Genomic DNA, 21,827 nt, shown 5'->3' on the forward strand with positions numbered 1-21,827 from the left:
AGTATTTTGTTGAAACTGCCCCTTTCCAACGCCTCCTATAGCTGAAAGCCTCCACACGCTTTTTTACAGGTAGTCCGATCAGACCACTGTGAAGAAGATCCACTTACCGAACGAGTCATTTAATACAAAATCTAGTTGAAATAAGAAAGTGGTAGCAAATATATGACTAAAAATTTGTTTTATTTATGAATATTATTGGTTTGCCTTATTCACTTGTCAACCACTACAGATTCAATTCTCAAACATATATTATAAATTTCTGTCAATTACTTTTATAAATCCATTCAGATGAATTAGTTAGAGCCCCTAGCGGGGCTGATTCTAAGATAACCATCACGTATGAGTATGAGTACTTTTATAAAAGGTTTTGGGTTCATGCGCACAACTGGCTAAGTTTTTAAATAATCTGCGCGGACTACTTATAAAAGACCGTGTGGAGGCTTCTTGATGTAGGAGGTGATGGTATAGATCGTGGTAGCTGAGCTATCGTGGTATGTAGCGTGGTAGCTGAGCCGCTACTTAGAGTGGTAGCTGAGATTTTTCAAGACTACTAAAAATGCTTAAATTTATCTTTCATTTGTAAATTACCAAATTACTTCCGAGTTATTTTTTCCACCCCTACATTAAATATTTTTTGATATCTTACTTATAATGTTATTTATAAATTAAATATTTATTGAAAGAGATGCATCTCACTTTTGCTATTATTTTAAAAATATTTCCAGACCATGGGAACCCTGCTTAAATGTATAAACATTAAACGACACCGCCAAACAATGGCGAAAAGTATATTCAAATTTGAAACAAAGTTATCAGTCTGACTATTTTGGTAAATCTAATACATAAATTAAAAGGGGGGACACCACTTTCCTTACTATTGAATTACCTAGGATTTTACTCAGTGCAAAATAGAGCAGAATTTTCTGTGGGATCTGATATTTTAGCCTTATAGTAGTTCCCTACAGTAACAATGATAGGAAGTTACTTTAAACAAAGAGAAATTCTAATTTGATTTAAAACTCACAAAAAAATATCCTTTTCTCACTTCATTTGAAAAGATGACATCTTTGACAGAATGGAAACAAAATATAGTTACATAAATTGTTGATGTAACCAAGTAGTTAAAATATTTCACTTCATCAAAAACTATTCGAAGTCTCCTACAAAATTCATGGTTGTAATAGAACGTTAAGGCCACAGATCAATTTTCATTTCTGATTTTTAGGGGGGGGGTGACAGTAAGACCAAGAAGAAAAAAAATGAAAAGCTTGTAGTAAAACCATTTTAGTTATTGATAGTTTTCAGGAGCAGATAATCTATTCTTTCTTTTAGTCTAATCATCAATTTTTTCATAGTCTTGAGAAAGAGACTGTTTTACATTTATGTCGTAATTGTAAAAAAAATTTTTGCAAAAATTTTATTTTCTCTAAAAGATAAAAAAAATGCTAGATTGAAATATCTATCGCTTTTGCTCCTTTCCGTCTTGATATATATATATATATATATATATATATATATATATATATATATATATATATATATATATATATATATATATATATATATATATATATATATATATATATATATATATATATATATATATATATATATATATATATATATGTATATATATATATATATATATATATATATATATATATATATATATATATATATATATATATATATATATATATATATATATATATATATATATATATATATATATAAATAAAATAAGAAAATGAAATAAAAAATTAAAATATATGTGTAAATGTATGATGCATATGTATGATACATGCTGATACATAAATTCTGAAAAAGCAATATTCTTACCTATAGATTTTTACTTAATCTTGAAAAAGCTCGGATGCAAAACTTTTACAGTCAGGAAGTTTAGAACGATTTGAACATAAAAGAAAACTACAAAACGAACTAGATTTTTGTATACATGAAAAGAATGCTAAATTTAGTGGGAAAAAATGCTTGGGACCTAAATCAAACCACATTATGAAACGAGAAAAAATGCAGGGACAATATTCTAGGAACAACTCTATAATAAATCACAGAGCTCGTTTCAATCACAGTATGTTAGTAGAATATATTCTGTCCAAAAGCAGTCAGTGTCTTAAGTATTTCCGAACATAAACTGAGCTGATGTTGTCAAAAACAAAAACTTCCTCTTGTCATGCAGTCATTTTTAAGGATAATATTAATGGATACAGGATAAATCTGGTATAAGCATTAATTAGAAGAAATATGGAATATAATAATAATATTCTCTTTTATTTATAGTCTGGACAATTTATCTAGGAACTGAACAGTTTCGAGCGAGTATTAACATCTCTTTCTGAACCTTAGAACAGGGAATAGTATAAGAGATCGTATGTCCATGTTAAATTATCCAAGTCTAAAATAAATTCCTCTAATATCAAAGAAAGTAAAGAAAAAATTTTCATGCTTAAAATATGTTTTATATTTAAGAACTTAATTTTTTTTGACGTAAGTTTTACTTAAAAACTTAAACTCAACTTGTTTTTTACTTAAAAACGAAAACTTTAGGTCTAGTAATATTTTTTAATTTGACTAAAGTATATTTAGGCATCTGGTATATAAACAGTAGATCAATATATTCTCTATCTGAAATTTAAATTTCAAAACTACTCTGGATAACCGTAACTGAATTACAACAATTATAAGAAATAGTATATTATTAAGCTAAAAAGTGCCATTTGTTATAAAAGAGTTAAGTGTACACAGAGATGCCAACCTGCTCCGCTTTGTAAAATAGTATTTTATAGTGGTAGCTAAGCTTAAGTTAATTTAGTTTAATATTTTTCATTTCAGGTAACTTTTCCACTACTACTTATAGAAAATTCGGAGTATTATATGAAATCTAACTTAATTTAAATTTCTCCCGTGATCTTCCTTTTAGAAAATAACCATAATTATCCTATTTCTACAAATTGTACTATTTAATTCACTACCAGTTTATTAAGACTTTAGCTGAGAGTGGAGCAGTTGGCATCCGTGGTGTAAAAGTTTAACAAGTAGAGCCTATTAAAAACAGCCTGACAAATAGATAATTTTAAATACAATCAAAGCAGTCAACTTAATAAACTTTTCGGGAAATTTTCGTTTTGTGGTTGCTTTGTTTTGTTTTTATGAATTATTCTTTATTTCGTAAATTTGATTTAAATTTATTTTCCACAACACTACTTAATAAATGATTCAAAAATTTATATATAACTCTACTTCATTTAAACTCTCTGTGGGGAGGCTTGCAAAATGTAGGCAGAAATTACTTAAAATTCTGAACTGTTCGTTCTTATAATTGTCTACCACTCTATGAAATATTTTGCAAAAAGCGTAGTTGTTGGCAGGCACAAAAATGTTTGCAAAATTACCAGAAATGCTGAAAGCTTTAGTTTTTAGTTGGCAGTCCTGTATAATACGATTATTCGCGCGGAAGAGGAATCATAAATACATTGAGTTTTTTGTTACTGTTTTTTTTTATAATAAAAAAATTGTGTATTGTCTAATAGGAAAATAAAACGTTCTATTAAAAATTAAACAAATTTTTGTTTGATTTTTTCTGAAGTTAGTTTTTTTTTTATATATGTATGTAATTTTATTTTTTTGGCGACTTATAATCATGCTTTCGAAAATTCACCCCTTTAATTTAATTTTTAAGATTGTTATGTACACTTATCCCTTCTTGAAAAAGCGCCTACAAATTAAAAAAAAAATTTCCTGATTTTTCTGAAGAGCTTCGAACAATCATTAGCATAATTGCCGTTTTTTCACTTTCTGGTTAAGATTCGTTATAGTGGTAGCGAAATAAAAATTGATTTTAAAATTGAAAGCGAAAATTATTTTAACCCTACAAAAAATTTATTAATTTTAAATAATAGAGTTAGAACTAATGTATGTTCATGTAAATTATTTATGCGTATTGTTGGTCGTAATTATTATAAATCAGCAATGTTGAAAATATTGATGTACATATTTTGTTAGCATTTTAAAAGGAAAAGATAAACCAATCGGACTCATTGACGTCAACTCTAAAGTTTATTCTTTTTTAATCTCTCAGTTTAACTATAACGTTTTATTATTTTTGTATTTGTATGGTTCTTTTTAAGATACATTTAAATAACGGGTGGTATGCTAAAACCATCTCCATAACAAACTTGACCTGTGAAACCTATTCATTTTCCCATGTCTGCTCCACAAAAACTTCAAATGTATCGCTTTTAACAGCTTATCATAGGAATCCTTTATAGAAATTCGACTGTTTTAGAAACAAGTTCTTCCTTAACACGTTGAATGCCATGGGGGTCACCGGTGACAGACACTGAGTTTATTCGTAGCTCCATGGGGGTCACCGGTGACCAGCGAAGCCAAGATTATTAGAAACACATGATTCGAGTAAATTTCCAATTTTTTTACATTATTATCGTTACTAAAATGGTTTGAAGAAATTAATGCAATATAAAACACACAAAAATAGTTTTACTTATATACCCAGAGATGCCAACTTGCTCCGGACAGCGAATAAATATTTTCAAGTGTAGTTTATTAACACGTTGAAGGCCGCGTCAGCCATCGTTAGCTGACACTGGACTTTCCATTTAGGCTGCGTCTGCCACCGCTTGCTGACACTGACCTTTCACGTAGGCGGCGAAAAACAGCTGGCTGACATCGTATAACATGATATAGAACTATAAAATTTACACTCTTTAATAGAATTGCAGAAAATTTATTTAAAACTTACTTAATTATTGTGATTCTTGGTTTAATAAATTCAATTTACTTGGCTTTTATCCACCACTATTTCTAAACAATTCGTAGGCTTATATAATTCACCACTTTTATCAGTTACATACCCTCCAACTTATGAGGATTTTGAAAATAATTCTTTCTAGTGGTAGCGAACCAAAGTAGAAGTTTTTAAAGCAAATGGATCTCTCATAAAACTTTTATCAGAACTTAAGAATCTAGCCATATGGCCTGCACTTTTATAAGTAATAGTGGACAAGTTACGCTAAAATTATTATTTTTTAAATAATAAGACATTAATTTTGCTACCGTCTGAAAAGAAGATATCTGAAACTACGGAAATTCCGTACCAGTTGGAGGGTATGCAGTTATGTAGAGATGCCAACTTGCTCCCGATAGCAAATATTTATTTTAAAGTGGTAGTTCATCAATTGTAATTCTTGGTTTAATAAATTCTATTTAGGGGATTTTTATCCACCACTATTTCTTAATAATTCGTAGGTTTATATGATTCACCACTTTATAGTACTAATATCATGCAATACCTTTTTAAAAGCAAGCAATAATAGTCATATATTTGCAAAATTTGCTTTTTAATTATTTACCGTATTTTTAATTATTTTGGCGTGCCCGGAGCACTTGGCATCTCTGGTTATGTCATGCTAAACCTTTATAAAAACTAGCAAAATCTGTCTAATATTTGCAAAATTTAGTTTGTAGTTATTTACCGCTGTGGCCTGAAGGGCAAGGCATGTAAAATTAGCGTGGCGTCCAACGTGTTAATTGTGATTCTTGGTTTAATAAATTCAATGTAGTAGATTTTTATCCACCATTATTTCTAAACAATTCGTAGTGTTATATAACTCACCACTTTTTTCAAAATATGTCATGCTAAACCTTTTAAAAAAACTCGCAAAATCTGTCTAATTAACTTGTAATAAATTAACTTGTAGTTATTTACTGTTGTAGCTAGACGGGCAAGCCATGTAAAATTAGAGTGGCATTCAACTTGTTAAAATACATGCAAACTTATTATGAAGATATTCTTATGTCTGTTTAAGAGTATTGTAACTGATTAGAGTCTGTTTAATTGCTTTAACTTCTGGTTCTGTATCTATCCAATTTTGCTTCTTCGTAGACCCAAAGACAGAGAAAATCACAGATGAAAATAAGAGAACAGCAATGACAGTTCCAAACACAGTGTACCATTCCTGAAAACTTTGCTGAAAGTAAGGAAATTCATATTAACATGTTTATTGTAATGATATTTGTATCTTATCTAATCGGATAGCTGAGAGAAAGAATTAAAAGAACTGAGTAAGTTACATTTTCAGAGTGGCTATAATGAGGATCAGAAGAAAGAGTGATAACCAAACTACTTAACTGTAGATAATTAGAGTGGGGGGGGAGGCTGATAACCATTTGTTTTATTTTATTTAACACTATCAAAAAACAATTCAGGTACATTAAACATTCCCATATTGAGGCTATCACTTTATGCTATTTTCAGTGATTAATAAATGCCTCAGAAAATGTCACTTACTTGCTTCCTCCACTAAGGTCTTCAGTTCTAATAACACTCAATTAGACAATATTCTACCAAAAGGCCAAATTTATCGCTTTCAATGAGGAGAGATTAATACTTTTGAGCACTAAGAATGAACCATCCTGCTCATACATATATTAATGTGAGATGCTAACATTTGAGAAATTTATGTTCTGGTATTGAGTAGTCAGTTTTAAACATACGCAAAAAACATCCCTCGACTTATTTAATGGACCAATTGTAAATACTAACGTTTCCCTTTCTGTACGTGACTTAAGAGGTCATCGGGAATATTTTTCAGTATTTTCCCTAATTTTTATTAAGTAGTACTTCAATTTTGTATCATATATATATATATATATATATATATATATATATATATATATATATATATATATATATATATATATATATATATATATATATATATATATATATATATATATATATATATATATATATATATATATATTAATGATTAACAAGACATTTAAATGGTTCTGCGGTACATAAAAGATTCCATAAATGTACTCCTTGTTGGGCTAGTGCACTTTTGCATTCTTTAATTTAACTACCACACAAAATGTTGAAAAATGCAATAAATTCCGAGTTGGCAGTTAATATTTTCGATGCAATAACCGATTTTCGTAGTTTTGGGAGGGTATCGTAGTCTTGGGAGGGTTTCGTAGTATAGGGAAATGTATACACCTTGAATAAAAAATATCTTTATCTGAACTATGAAACTTTCTGTTTAGACAGTAATGCACAGGTAACGAAAAATTTAAGAAGTGACAAAATGTCATTTTACTTTTATTTCCTTAATTTATTTAATTATAATTACCTCCATGACACACATTAAAAATTATTCATATTAAAAAAAAATTTCTTTTCATACTTTTTTGATAGTAACCTGAAAGAAATATTCTAGAAGAAGTTGCGAATTTTAAACTCTTTTAATAGATTTTTGCTTTTTAATAATCACCACTTTTTACATTTTTAGTAGCTATTGGCATTCCTGGTTTAAGAGGCATTTTTATTTTCCTACAGGGAAATTTTCGTTGAAGTTTGATCCTAAATAATTTTGATCGCCTCGGTACTTAAATTGCTTCATACGTTGAATGCCATGCGGGTCACCTCTGACCGGCATTGAGTTAGTTCGTAGAGCCACGAGGGTCACCGTTTACCGATGAGGCCAAGATTATTTGGAACACATAATTCGAGTAAATTTTTAATTTTTTTTTATTTACTAAAATGGTTTGAAGGAATTAAAGCAAAGTAGAACACACAAAAATAGTTTTATTTATATACTATTTATATACACAGAGATGCCAACTTGCTCCTGACAGCGAAAATCTATGTTCAAGTGGTAGTTTATGAATTGCGATTCTTGGTTTAATAAATTCATTTTAGTAGATTAGTAGATTTTTATCCACCTCTATTTCGAAACAATTCGTAGATTTATATAATTCGCCACTTTTTTCAGGTAAGTCATAAATCTTTTATAAAGCTATCAAACTTTGTCTAATATTTGCAATTTTTGATTGTAGTAATTAACCGTTTGACCAGACGGGCACACCCAACGTCTCCTACAACTGAAAGCCTCCTCACGGTTTTTCTTAGGTAGTCCGATCAGACCACTATAAAGGTAAATCAGCTATTGAGCGAGCCCCTTAATACAAAATCTTGTAAAAATAAGAAAGTGCTACCAAATATATGTCTAAAAATTTGTTTAATTTATGACTATGATTGGTTTGTCTCATTTACTTGTCTACCACTAAAGATTTAATTCTCAAATATATATGATGAATTTTTCTCAATCACTTTTAAAGTAAAGTTTGAGTTCATGCGCACAACCTTTTCACTTTTAAAATAATCTGCTCAGACTACTTATGAAAAACCGTGTGGAGGCTTTCTGATGTAGGAGGTGATGGCACACCATGTGAAATTAGTGGGGCATTCAACGTGTTAAAGATAAAATTAAATACATATTGCCGTCATTTGCCGGGAGTTTTGCTTGCCAGTTAAAAAGAAAAGCTTTGCGTAAGCATTTTATATCACCACATATTTAGGTATGTTGTGCTGTTATAAGAGCTGAAATATAACTTTCTGTTTAATTTTTAATTCATTTTCACTATAAATGTAGGGGAAAGCTTGTACTTTTGGTTGGCATCAATGTGTTTTTATGTATTTTTTCATGCACAGAAACAGAAAAAGCATAAATCGTTCTCAGCTGCTCATTGGTTCGCCCTTGGAAATTAATGTCTGAAGAAATGAAAAGAAAAAGTAAAAGCTTTAAATTAAAATTAAAAATATTGTCGACGCTTAAATGCATCATAACCTGATTAAGATCATCCATCTTCGAAATATTTGTTAGTTGTGCTAAACAAAATCATTACGAAGTCTGTATCCTTATTTAAATAGTTGAACAAGTTCATATTTGTTCATTCTGCAGGGATGCCACAGGTGACCAAAATTGTAGAGTGGCGATTAATTAAAACCGCAAAACCTATTCAATGGTATAAAATCAGTAACTTCCTTAAATCAGCAACTTTTTAAAATCAGCAACCATTTTCCTCTTATATGAATCTGGAGCAATGTAATGACAAGCCACATTTTCAAATTGTGCAATAAAGGTTTTTTAAAGCCTTCAGTCAAAAAAAAAACTATAATTTCCTTATAAGTGCTAAAATATTTCTATGTATTAAGTCATCTAGTTATCAGAGCATTTGGTAAAAATGCTTCATATCACTATATTGCCCTGAAGTCTTTCATTTGCATTAGATAGTTTTTGTATAAGTAATGTTCATGTTATTAAAACTTACATGTTCATTAGTAATATACCCTACAAACATAGGCGCTAAAAATCCCATCATACTTGAAAAAGTATTGGATATACCGTACAATGTACCTAGAATATAAAAGAATAAACGTTATTCTTATCAAGTATTCTCCATTCAAATATGATATTGATTTTAACTTTTTTTTAAAATTTCTAGTCATTCCTTTACCAGTAGTTTTCTTTTAATAATAAAATATAAGCAGCTTTCTACATTATGGAAAAGATAAGTAATGTTAATTTATCACTATCATTTTATAAGTGTTCAAGAAATGATTTTTGTAACCCTTGCCATCGAGGTTCTTTCTGCATTCAAATAAAGGACGCAACCACTAAGTTAGCAAGACAAAATACATTTTGCACAATTTCAATGGTTACTAAGCATCAAAGTGTAAAAATTTGGCATTAATAGTGGTAGGTAACTTATGGTGCCTATAATTTATGGAACTTTGATTGCAAAGGGTTAATTATTTAAGTCATTAACATCAAGTTAGTTAGTAATTAAGGAAATTTGAATAATGAATATCCGCTTCTCTTAGATTTTAATAAGTGCAAAGAAGTGAAAATTTGGAAAATTATTGTTTAGAAGTGAGTCGTGTTTGGAAGATTTTACCTTTGATGTAGAAAAAGCCAACGGAGTTTCATACTGTATTTCATAACTATAAGCAATTATTTTTTTAAATTTTTTTTCCAATGCCCACCTGTGTTAACATCCGTCAATTCAGGTATATACAGGGCGAATTTGCTGGCCTCTCTTTCAGGGGCACCACATTAGGTGGGCCAACGTCGCTCCCCCAGTGAAGACCGATAGTACAGAGAAGGAAGGAACATCCATGCCTTGCCTGGGATTCAAACCCAGAACCTTTCTGATGCAATGACACTTCCCTGCCCCCTACACATTTCGGTCGGCCTATAAGTAATTATAATGATAAATATAATATTTTTTTAAACTTATTTTGACCTAAATTACTACCTAACTAATGAAAAATATCATTAATAAAAATTCTGCGTTAAATGTATGTGCCATATGGATATAAAATTGGTACATCTTAGAATTATCGTATGTCGAAAATTTCAAAATAAATCAGCTTTTTTTTTAATAAAGTAAATAAAAGATAAATTTAATGTATTCGCTTTGCTTTTTCGACCACTACAGTCGAAGTATAGTCGTATACTATAGTCACAGTTTTGAACAAAAAATGTATCTTGCAAGTCAAGAAATCATAGTCTTGAGCCAAAGGTCTATCACGTAACTTGAGTTTTTAGCTAAATGACTATCACAGTCACAGAATTCTTTTACTTTTCAATCAAATGCGAATTATAGTATTGAGAAAAATGTTTATTACATTCGTAGGGGAAATATATTTTCAAATTCAATGCGTATCATATAAGTAAAGGAATTATAGTTTTGAGACAAATATCCAATGTTTCTCAATCCAAACGCAGAAAAATCTTGAATCAAATGTGTATCATACAGAGAAATTATAGCTTTGTTCACTTACCAATGTGAATCACGAACAAATTTATATCACATACGCAAATGAATTATAGTTTCAGTGAACTGAGCATTAAATACATAAAAAAATCATGGATAAGAACCAAATTTATGTAAAGCGTTTTTAGATCTGAGCGTATACACACATAAAAGTTATAGTTTTCAGACAAATGTATTTTATATTCGTAGAAGATTTATATATTCAAATTAAATGCGTATCATATAGAACAAATGTCCAATGTTCCTCAATCTGATCATTTAGGAATCGTACTTTTGAATCAAATATGTATCATGTAAAGGAATTGTAGTTTAATCACATACCAATGTGCATCACTTACGTAAATTAATTATAGAGTTAGTGAACTGCTCATCAAGTACGTAAAAAAATCAAGGATATGAATAAAAATTATGCAACACGTTTTTAGTCAAACGCTTACACACTTCAAAATTATAGTTTTCAGCAAAATGGGTATCACATACCTAGAAAAATAACAATTGAGATTAAATGTATATAAATTAAGATAACAATAAATCAGATATTTCTCATTTTGCCGTACATGATTTGTTAAAGAAAAAAGAACTGAGAAAGGTACTTTATAATTATTTCTTAAGAATTTCATGCCATGAGAATATAGAGAAATGTAATAAAATAATTTATTATTTCAGGGTTCTCTCGTGGGAACATTGGAGTTTTATAAAAAAGTATTAATGAATTAACAGCAAACGCTTTTCACAATTTATAGTTATTTACTTATTGTACAAAAGAGTGGACAACTAAGATTTATATACGCCGTGGTACCATTCTGTCCCGGGAAAATCTTAATATTTATTCAATACAAATGCGATTGTATTCAAACCAATATACTCACCTGCATATTCTGGAGATAAATCTAAATGATTAATATTATAACCACAAACGGCAAATCCTATGATGGGTACAGAACAGATGAAAAAAATGGTAGAGAGTACAGCATTGCATCCAGCTAAGCAAACACCAACTAATCCAGCCGAAAACCATAAAAATGCTGTAAAGAGTTCATGATTATTTGACTACAAACTAACGACATGAACTGAATAAGAAATTTTAAGTACACAAAAATTAATTTTTTTCATGGGGGAGGCATAAATATACGTATATTGATGATGGGATATAACATGATAAGCAACGTTTCTGTTAATAAAATAAATGCTGCATTGATATTACTGAGGAACAAATTGTTTGGTGATTTTATACAAGTACTTCATCTTTTTTATTTCGGATGTGAGGACTTGAGGAAAAGTTGGCAGGTATGTAGCTTCTTCCTCAGCTTTCCTGGCCGAGCAGTATCGCCAGCCAATCGTTGTGCAAAGAGTGGAGGTAGCTGGTTCGAATCCCACTGTTACCCTAAATGTATTGTGTTACCTTCTCTTCTATTTTACAAAGGTTTATAAGCCTGCAAATGTATGTAATTCCGATAAAAAATAAACCGTTTCTTTCTATGTTGAGGCTTTTGAAATGATTGTAAAATTATCAAACGTTCTGAAAGGTTTAATTGCTAAGTGTCCACCACTCTGTTAAATATTTTCAAAAGCGTAGTGATTCGCAGCACTGAAAATATGATGCAAAAGACATGCATACATAAACAAACTTGTAACGAAAATATCCAACAGAACTAAGCGATACATCAGATATATGAGAGAGATTTGATGCATCAGAGATATGAGGGCCCTGTCACTTTTTTTTTAATATAAAGCCACCTTTTGCATCCTTGTATTCATGGACGGAATTTTCCGCTATACCTAATACAATATTTTTACATAATAACAAATAAGTGTATGATAATATAGTTGCTAAGCATTAAAATATAAAGAGTTGAGTGAATATAAAAAGATGATGAGAGAGTAATTTTGATGCTCCATTATAAGGAACACAGCAGATTGCAAAGTGTTGAAAGAGATACTCCCATCGTATAAGGCTACTATACTAGGAATCTAATTCACACTAATTTTACATGGCTTGCCCGACTGGGCATACGGTGAATAACTACAAACTAAATTTGCAAATATTAGATAGATTTTGCTAGTTTTTTTAAAAGGTTTAACATGTCATACATGAAAAAAATGGTGAATTATAATAGCCTACGAATTGTTTAGAAATAGTGGTGTATAAAAATCGAATGAAATTAATTTATTAAACCAAGAATCACAATTAATAAACTACCACTTGAAAATATTTATTCGCTGTCCGAAACGAGTTTGCATCTCTGTGTAGATAAATAAAACTATTTTTGTGCATTCTATATTGCATTAATTTCTTCAAACCATTTTAGTAACGATAATAATATTAAAAAATTAAAAGCATTAAAAATTTACTCGAATTTTGTGTTTCTTGGCTTCGACGGTCACCGGTGGCTCCCATGGCGCTACGAACAAACTCAGGGCAGGTCACCGGTGACCCCATGGCATTCAACGTGTTAATACAAAACTTAATCATGAAATAAATGAGGTGACAGTTTTTATATTTTGGAAGAAAAAAACTTCCACGCTGGACGCTAACTTATAAATTTCATTTTTATCAATAATATTTTGCCTTCCACATTACATGTGCAAAACTACATTTGATATTTGGAAACTAACTTACGAAACACGGTGCAAAATTTTCTGATGAAATTTACTGTGGCGTAACCCTTACGTAACAATAAGTTAGAGGTAAATCCAACAGTAATAGCGATCACAGCTTTTATTGGAAATGGGATTGACGAGAGAATTCCATTCTAAAAAAAAATATTTAAATTACATATAAAAATATGATTAATTCTATGAATGTTGCCTGATTGTTTATCAAAGCAATAAATCGGGATAAATTGAATAGGTAATCCCAAGAAACTGGGGTGGTAAGACATTACCTGATTGAAAAATTTCATACGTTTTAAAAATAAACCAAATTGAAATGAAAGTCGACATGTTTCAAGATCATCAAAAATTTTTTTACCCTGATTTGCCTCTCAGCCACTGTGTTTTTGTGTTCCTTTTTAGTTCTTTTTTTTGTTCCTCGGCTTCTCTGGTTTTTCTAGTGTTTGTTTCTTGCCTTTATCTTTCCATTTTTTGTTGGCAATTTTACGTTTTTTTTTTCCAAATCATTTTTATTTCGTTACATTCACGTTTGTAGTCTTGAAAACGGATGCCTATTTTTGATGCGCTCGAAATATCCAACTGTCTTTCCATTTTTGTATATTTTTGAAGCGTATGAAGTTCTCCCATCAGGCAATAAATAAATTAGGTTTTCCTTTCATATGAAGAACTATTCAATTAGATTTTTTACAGTACATATTACATTACTTCAAATTGAAATATTGAATCAATAGTTTTGAATCAAAGTAGCATGAATTTTTAATCCAATTACTCTTATCATTGTTTTATTGCGACGCTTGCTGCTTTCGAAAACAAAAGATACCGATGGGGCTCTATTATTTTACTTTTTTCTTTTCAGATATTATTTTTAAATTTTGTAAAATCTAATAATTAGGTTAATTTATAAAATTTTAAGCATTCCATTTCTTCCAAATAATTGGTTACCTTTATATTCTACTTGAAATTTCTAAAACTTCTAACAACAGGGATACCAAACCTACTCCTAGCATTCATGTTTCTCATGTCTTTTCCTTCGTTTGATTATCCTCTCACGACGATGGTTTGTAAGTAAGATGGTAAGACATGGTTTCTAGTAGATCACCGTTGTCAAGCATCAATCACTGCGATCAGTTAGTGGGTGAGGGATCGTTTTGCTCAGCTAGAGAAAGGAATGCGTGATCGGATTTCACGTAGGTCGTTAGGGTACCAAAGAGGAGGAGCCATCCTCTCTGCAGAAGAACAAAATTGTAATGGCATGACTTCAGATTGTCCTCAAAGATGTTTCCAGACAGTCACCATTAGCCCATTTTTTAAATATAGTACGATGTAAACATGTACCACTACTGGTATAATTATATCTCATACCTTATTGATTAAACTACTTTTAGGACAATCTGAAGTCATGCCGTTCCGCCGGCCAGATGGCTGAGCAATTAGCGTGCCTGACTGCAAATCCAATGACTGCGGGTTCGAATCCAGCGCAGGGCATGGATGTTTCTCTCTGTGTGTTGTCCTCAGTTGTGCGTGAGGTGTGAATGTGGCCTACCCTATTAAAGGGTTTCTGTGACAGTGTGCCGTGGGTAATGTTGCTCGCCTCCGTGACTTTGGTCATAAGGTGCTCAGCAAGCAACGCAAAATGAACAACACCTGTCGCCATCTTCCATGGCTGAGAACGATAAATTCGGTGCCTGCCATTAAAAAAAACTTTTTGGCATTTGGCAGTTTTTGACTTATACAAACTAAATTTATATTATTTACAAAAGAGTTTCAAACAGCTTCGTTTTGACGGAATTGAAATTTATTCAGGGTCCGCCTAAAAGAGATTTTAGTGCATCGAACCAAATAAAAAAAAGAATAATATTACAAATACAATACATTTTTACATCACATTCATAACTAAGAAAATAAAGAATAGTGAATAGCACGTGAAAAAAATATTTCAGAATGATTATAAATAACGCATAGTATTTAACACCAACCTTTTCTATATCAAAATGCAATATTGTCGCAAAAAAGGTGGGTAAATCATTCAGGATAATATAAAGGCCCCATTCAGAACCAACCTGAGTTATGATAAGAGCTATGAATGGTATTGACGTCAAAACTTTCAGCCAAGGCAAGGGTGGAACCTGTTAAAAAGATACGTGTCTCATTTTGAATATTTAAAGAGTTGTCTTTTATAATGTCAGGGTAATATACCTGGGTATTCATATCTGATCGTTGATTGGAAATTATATACTTTAATTCATTTTCCGTTATCAAAGGATGAGTGGTAGGAGAGTTTGTAACCAGCATGCACCAGAAAATAGCCATAAGACAGTTTAAGAAACCTTCAAAAAAGAGGATGATCGGTTTCAGGAATTGGTTTGTATTAAATGCGGGTAACAGTTTTGTGATTGGCTAAGAACCTACATTTGCCAAAGAGAAACAAAACAAAAATATCAAGAAAAAATTAACATCGACTAGATATCTTTATTTAACGGATAATATCGTAAATATTATTGCAGTTTTTTTTCCAGCTGTTTTATTAATGTAAATTTAGTGTAAAATATTCATTATATTTTGTAACAAAATTAAATAATTAAAAGCAATGGTAGCAAGAATTAACGCTAAGTTACTTATATTATTATCTATATAAATAAAAATGAATGCGTGTGTGTGTGTTTGTCCTTCATAGACTCTTAAACCATCCGACCGAAAGCTATGATATTAGGCATACTAATAGTTCAAAGCATGAGGAAGGTCACTGTCGACATTAGAACATTCTACGACAATTCGTTTTGCCCGTTTTTCAATTTGCAAAAATAAAGATAGCCATTTTCAAAAATAAATAATTAAATAAAATAAAAAAATTTTCTTTGTATTTCGTATTAGTTGAAATCAAAATTATCTGGCCTGAACTTCATATAATTTTAAAATTTTATAATTATTTACATGACAATAACTGTTCCCAGACAATACTTTCTTGTCTATGATAACAACAAATATAAATGCTTATAATCAGCATTTGAATGGTTTCTTTTAGATACAATAACGAAATTATTATGCAATAACAACTCAAATAAACAACTTCTGTAATCGAGTCAAAGATACCAAACAGTTTCACGAAAACTATTGCACTGGACATTTTTTTAAAAACTCAGTTGACCCTAATTTCTGCTATACAATATACAATCTTCATAATGTTTGCAGCTCTGCAAAATCTAAAACAGAAGTAAAACACCAAAATTAACGTTTTTCATGAGGTTCAAAATAATCCCTTTTGGCTGTTTAAGGTACTTCCATAATTATTTATTTAATTAATCAACAGAAAGCCATGGAAATTTGATGGAACTTAAAAAATTTAGGAAAAAATAAGACCATGAGCTTCGAAACTTACGCGTATTTTCAAAAATAACATAACATCAATATGACCCCAACGGCACTTCTGGGATTAAACAGCAGCCCATATCAAAAAATGTTATCGTTGGCAATTAGAGGCGCTTCAATATCCTTAAGGGTCTTCTTGTCTTTATTCGAACTGGTACTTTCATTTTTCAAAGTATTTTAATATTAGCTTTCTTATAGCCATTGTCCAAAATTGCATTCAAATAAGTACCATTTCAGCTGTTTTATCGTAATTTAATGATTTGGCGAGCTTGTCCAGTTAATCGTTAAACCTACTAAATTCTGGACATTATAATAACATAATAATTTACATAAATTCTAATTTTAAACCTACTAAATTCTAAAAAGAAAATTTCCACAAACATTCATTATAAAACTGATTATCATAATTATTTTTAATATGGTTTTCACATGAGCATTTTTTGAAATATTTTGACATTAGCAAGAAAAAAATTATATTTTTTATCGAATTTTTCTCTCGCAGAATAGAATATAATGCAAAAATATTTACCAAATAAGTAGAAAACTGAAGGCCATCCATTAAATAAATCTGAGTTACAAAGAAGTCCAGATATGCTCATTCCAGTTAGTGTTCCAATGCTGAGCCCACTTCCGACAACAGCACCTAAAGTTCCTCTCTCAAAATCAGGAAACCAGTTACTGAAGACAGTGTACAATGATGGAAGCATCGCACTCTGAAAGCAGATGAAAAACATTCAATCAACACTCATATTTTAAATATAAATTGCTTAATACGAAGGTTGTTATTTAAGTTAGAGACGTTTTGTTGTGTACACTAATAAGGGAAATGTGATTCGCTATGAGTGCTTGCGTCGTTCCTTGGGAACAACTGTACGGTCATTTATGTGTCTTTCAATAGTTCAAATGTAACAAATCACCAGCTATGCACAAGATACGATCAGTGATGCGTTTTTAGTCAGCAAAAATCCTGTCTGCTACATACATTCACTGGCAGATTTGAGAAGTAGCAATAATCCCTGCCATACAGAAAGAAAACCTGCCAACTCTTCCGGATTTTCCGGAAGATTTTATTTTCATATTTAAAGTGGTAGTAAATACATACTTTTTTTTCTTTTATAAATTTAATTTTTAAATGATTTTGATCACCACTATTCTTACAAAAATTAAGCACATATATAAATATGCGTTTCTACCATGGTTGTCAACATAAGTTTTCTCAAATACAACGTATTTGTTTGCTTAAAATTGAAGTTTTAATTCCATTTTAATACCACTGGGAAAAATTATAATGGAAAGGATTAAAAGTTGGCAGGTAAGAGAAAGGGAATTTTGTTACTCTATGACAATGACTCATTCCTCAGCTCAGATCCCACCTTTATTGGACTCTTTTGGTAGGGAAGTTTTGGACCCCCTTCCCTACAGCCCAGACCTTACGCTGAATACTTATCATTTTTTTCCGATATTTCAAACATCATTTTAGCGGCATTCACAACAACGATGACGAATACGCGAAAACTGCCTTGACCTCTTGGTTAACGGAGCAGGTGACAAGTTTGTGTGAAGAGGGTATTCTAAACCAAGTGGTAAGGTATGATGAGTGTTTAAACAAACTTGGCAACTATGCTGAAAAAAAAAAGAGAAACGTAAGTAGAATTTAAAAATAAATTTGCTTCCTAAATTTTTTTTTTTCGTTTGGTTTTTATTTTTGAACGGCCCTCACTTAAGAAACAACCCACGTATTTTTCTTGCTATTTTTGCAAAATATTTGTTATTATTTTTTTTTTCAAACCGTAATATTTTAGTTAAACAATTTAGTATGAGGCACATTGTGGAAATTCAATATGCGGAAAGATAACAAACTACATAAGATTGAAAAAGTTATGAGTAAGTAAAACTATAAGACAAGCAAATATTGAAAATTATCACAGCTGTTTCAAAAGTGTAAAATTTCCTTCGTTTCTTCGTATTAAGTGCTAAACATAAATTATTTAAGCAATATAATAAAATCCATTAACACTATGCATTTGAGGGACGGTGTAAAAAAGCAAAAAAAAAAAATTTATCCATGTTCATATTCAATATTTGGTCCTGTTTCCTCGAAAGAAGATTTCAACATCAACTTCTGGGCATGCTTTCCTCAAGTCTTTCTAAGACACAAATTCTCATCCACCCGATTTTCAGAAGATATGTGGGTTCTGGTAGTAAAATTAGATAGTTCTTGCTCCGCTCTAATTTGGAGATATAACTCATTTCAGATGTTCTCGACAGCTTTGAGCTCAGGGTTTCAGGCAAATTATTCTACCCTATTAACCCATAGCTGCCATATAGTAGATATTCTTCTTCACCGATATTCCACAAAATATTTTACTAGACGGTAAATAACTACTAACGACAGTTTTCAGATTTTCGGTTAATTTGACCAAAATTTTAAAAGACTCGATGCGGAATAACTGTAACAAAGTGATGTATTGCCTAAGCCTTTGAATTATTTAACACGTTCACGCCGGGGTGACCCACCGGTGGGTCACGTTAGATTTTCTCATCTTGGCAGCGCACCGGAGTAAAAACTGGTAACAATAAATTAAATTTTTTAATTTTTTTCCGGGAATACAAAAAATCCATAACTACCAATTGTTTTTAACGGATACAATTTTAACATTGAATTGCTTCTTCGCCGTGATAAATTTCCTTACAGTGAATTGTTATTGTTGAGAATAGATTAACTCCTCCCGAATATTATCTAATATTGAAATAGTTCTTCTACCAGTATTTTCTCTTTTCCCGTACCAGTATTTTCACTTTTCCCGGCGTGAACGTGTTAAAGGTAGTGGTGAGTATAGAGGCTATAAATCAAATTTACTAAAGAATCTTGCATTAAAAGAATAACACACGAAAATATTTATCCATTGTCCGGAGCAAGTTGGCATCACTGGTTTAGAAGCAAATAGATTAAAATTTTGACTGAAATTTTGTAATCGTTTTAGAATATTAGTTATCAGATTGATAGCCCTGCTCATTCCCTTCAAATAGTCTTTTTAAGTTGCACGTATAACGATATTTTTTTCGGAAATGACTTTATTACCTGTGACACACCTTGTAGCACTCGAACTAACACGATAGCGGTGACACTGTGCCATGCCGCCAACGGTGTGAGGATTGCCATAATGGAAGCCAAGAAAGTGCCGACGGCAAATACCAATTTGCCGCTATAAATTTCTGCGAGCCTTCCTCCTATAATTTGGAAGCAGCAATAGCCATAGTAGAAAGAACCAAGAATGATGCCTTGAGTTGCAGGTGTCCATAGAAATTCACCATCCTAAGGGTACAATATTAATGTGCTGTGTGCAAATTAATATTTCTGCAGAATAATCAAGCAATTTTAAAAGTAATTAGAGTTTATGATAGTTTATAAGAAATCAGTTGTTATTTTAATAAAAAAAGTTGTTAAATTAAGGAAAATAAGCTGGCAAATGTATTACAAAGACAGCTTTTGTCGTTGCACTGAAATTTAGGATTTCAAGTGAACATTATTATCAAAGAATAAGCGAACGAGGAATTAAGCTCAAAATTTGCGTCAGAATCAGTATCTCTACCCAGAGAGAATAAATCAAGATAAAAAATAAATAAATAGGAGCATTCAAACTACACTAATAAAAGTTTTAAATAAAGAATTCTGATTCACCTAGTGCTATAAGTATAATTTATAAAAAATTTTTATTTTAACTAAAAATGGCCTCAATCCGTTTAACCTTCAGGGATAATGGAACAAATAGTATCTCATTTAAAATTAAGCAAATCCCTAACGTTGAAACGTCTTCATATTGTTTAATTTTGCCCATAAATGCAATTAACCACGATTTTTTTTCTGAATAATTAACTCTCTTTTGAATTAACTTTCTTTGAAAAAAATTATCTTCCTCACAAATTGTTTAAATGCAACACCAAGCCCAATATGATGCTTTAAAATAGGAAGGCAATGAGTATGTCTTTTCTTAGACGCCAAAATGACCCTGCCCAAAAATTCCGGATTCTTGAAATTAAGTATTAAAATTTCCTGAATCGATATTTCAATAATCTTTTTGTGATATTTATTCTGGATAATGGTCGTTAAAAGTCATTTTCTGACCAGTAATTAAAATTTGACTGCTGTTGTCATAAAAAGATTTTCGCTAAAGAGTTTCTTATTTATTTATTCATTGTTTTTTATAGCCTTTATACAAACGCGTGTGATCTTGCCCAATACGAGTATGTGGTTTTCAAATCTGGAATTAGTTTGTTTTCTATTAATGCAGATTTTTTTAACTGACAGTTTTAGTCAATTTTTCTCTGAAATCTATAGGAATAAAAAAAATTATATATAGCAGGGAGTTACGTAAATATTGTGACAAACCTTTGGAGGAGTTAAGGCACATCACCTGGATTAAAACCACATGAGAACCCATACCCGGAAATATCGTCGAACTAGGCTAGGGGAGCTTTCCAATTATGACCTGTTTAGAAGCACACAAAGAAACAGAACCCAGGCGTTGTATAACATTTCCGGGTATGGATTCTTGGACAACTAATGTTATGTCTAATCTTCCCTTGAAGTTTATCGCAACATTTGTGCTGCCCCCTGTGAAATATGAGGTCTTTAAGCTTGTATATTTTTACAAAAATACACAATCATTTTAAAAAAACAATATGTTGGAAAGAGAAACTGATCGCAGACTTGAAATCAGTGATACGAAGGTGCAGTTCATTCACCAGGAGTTTGCACTTCGCTCTGCCTCCTCGGACGCTGTGTTTATTTCAGTGAGGGAGTAAGAGGTGAAACATCTCCGTCCATGAAATTGAGACAACCCTTAATGCGTGCCAAACGCAAACATTGAATTCTATTCTACCTTTCGTTACTCTAGCTAATTGAATATATTTTACTTTTAAAAACTGCTGTTTTCTCAGCAAAATGTCTCAAAAAGGACAAACTATTCACTCAAAGGAGAGAAATAGCATTAAATTTATGAAATAGATTATGCTAAAAAAATGCACATAAAGATTGAGAAATATTTATTTTTGTCATACGATCGCCAAACAGAAACCTTGTTCAGGATTGTTCCAGAGATGCCAACTGCTCCGGACACGCCAAAATAATGAAAAAACGGTAATTAACTACAAAGTAAGTTTGCCAAATATTTAACTATTTTTGCTTG

The 21,827-nt window shown here is 30.9% G+C and overlaps 1 protein-coding gene across 3 annotated transcripts in view; it reads right to left on the reverse strand.

The window, feature by feature from the left end:
- Positions 1-5,147: 5,147 nt before the first annotated feature.
- LOC107441741 (sialin) overlaps positions 5,148-21,827 on the reverse strand; it is a 63,906-nt gene continuing 47,226 nt past the window's right edge. For 2 of the 3 annotated variants that reach the window (XM_087160856.1, XM_087160855.1), the window contains exons 3-10: positions 19,721-19,954; positions 17,168-17,351; positions 15,469-15,599; positions 15,249-15,398; positions 13,280-13,412; positions 11,529-11,684; positions 9,151-9,236; positions 5,148-6,005 (exon numbers count right to left, since the gene is read on the reverse strand). In XM_087160856.1, coding sequence (XP_087016982.1) covers positions 5,829-6,005; positions 9,151-9,236; positions 11,529-11,684; positions 13,280-13,412; positions 15,249-15,398; positions 15,469-15,599; positions 17,168-17,351; positions 19,721-19,954 — 1,251 coding nt within the window. In that variant the 3' untranslated portion in view covers positions 5,148-5,828. The remainder of the gene's footprint in view (positions 6,006-9,150; positions 9,237-11,528; positions 11,685-13,279; positions 13,413-15,248; positions 15,399-15,468; positions 15,600-17,167; positions 17,352-19,720; positions 19,955-21,827) is intronic. The other variant, XM_087160857.1, reaches the window with a different exon arrangement.

This window comes from Parasteatoda tepidariorum, chromosome 4 (genome assembly GCF_982258835.1).
Source record: "Parasteatoda tepidariorum strain Cologne lab strain chromosome 4, Ptep-v5.0, whole genome shotgun sequence".
In the NCBI taxonomy this organism is placed as follows: domain Eukaryota; kingdom Metazoa; phylum Arthropoda; class Arachnida; order Araneae; family Theridiidae; genus Parasteatoda; species Parasteatoda tepidariorum.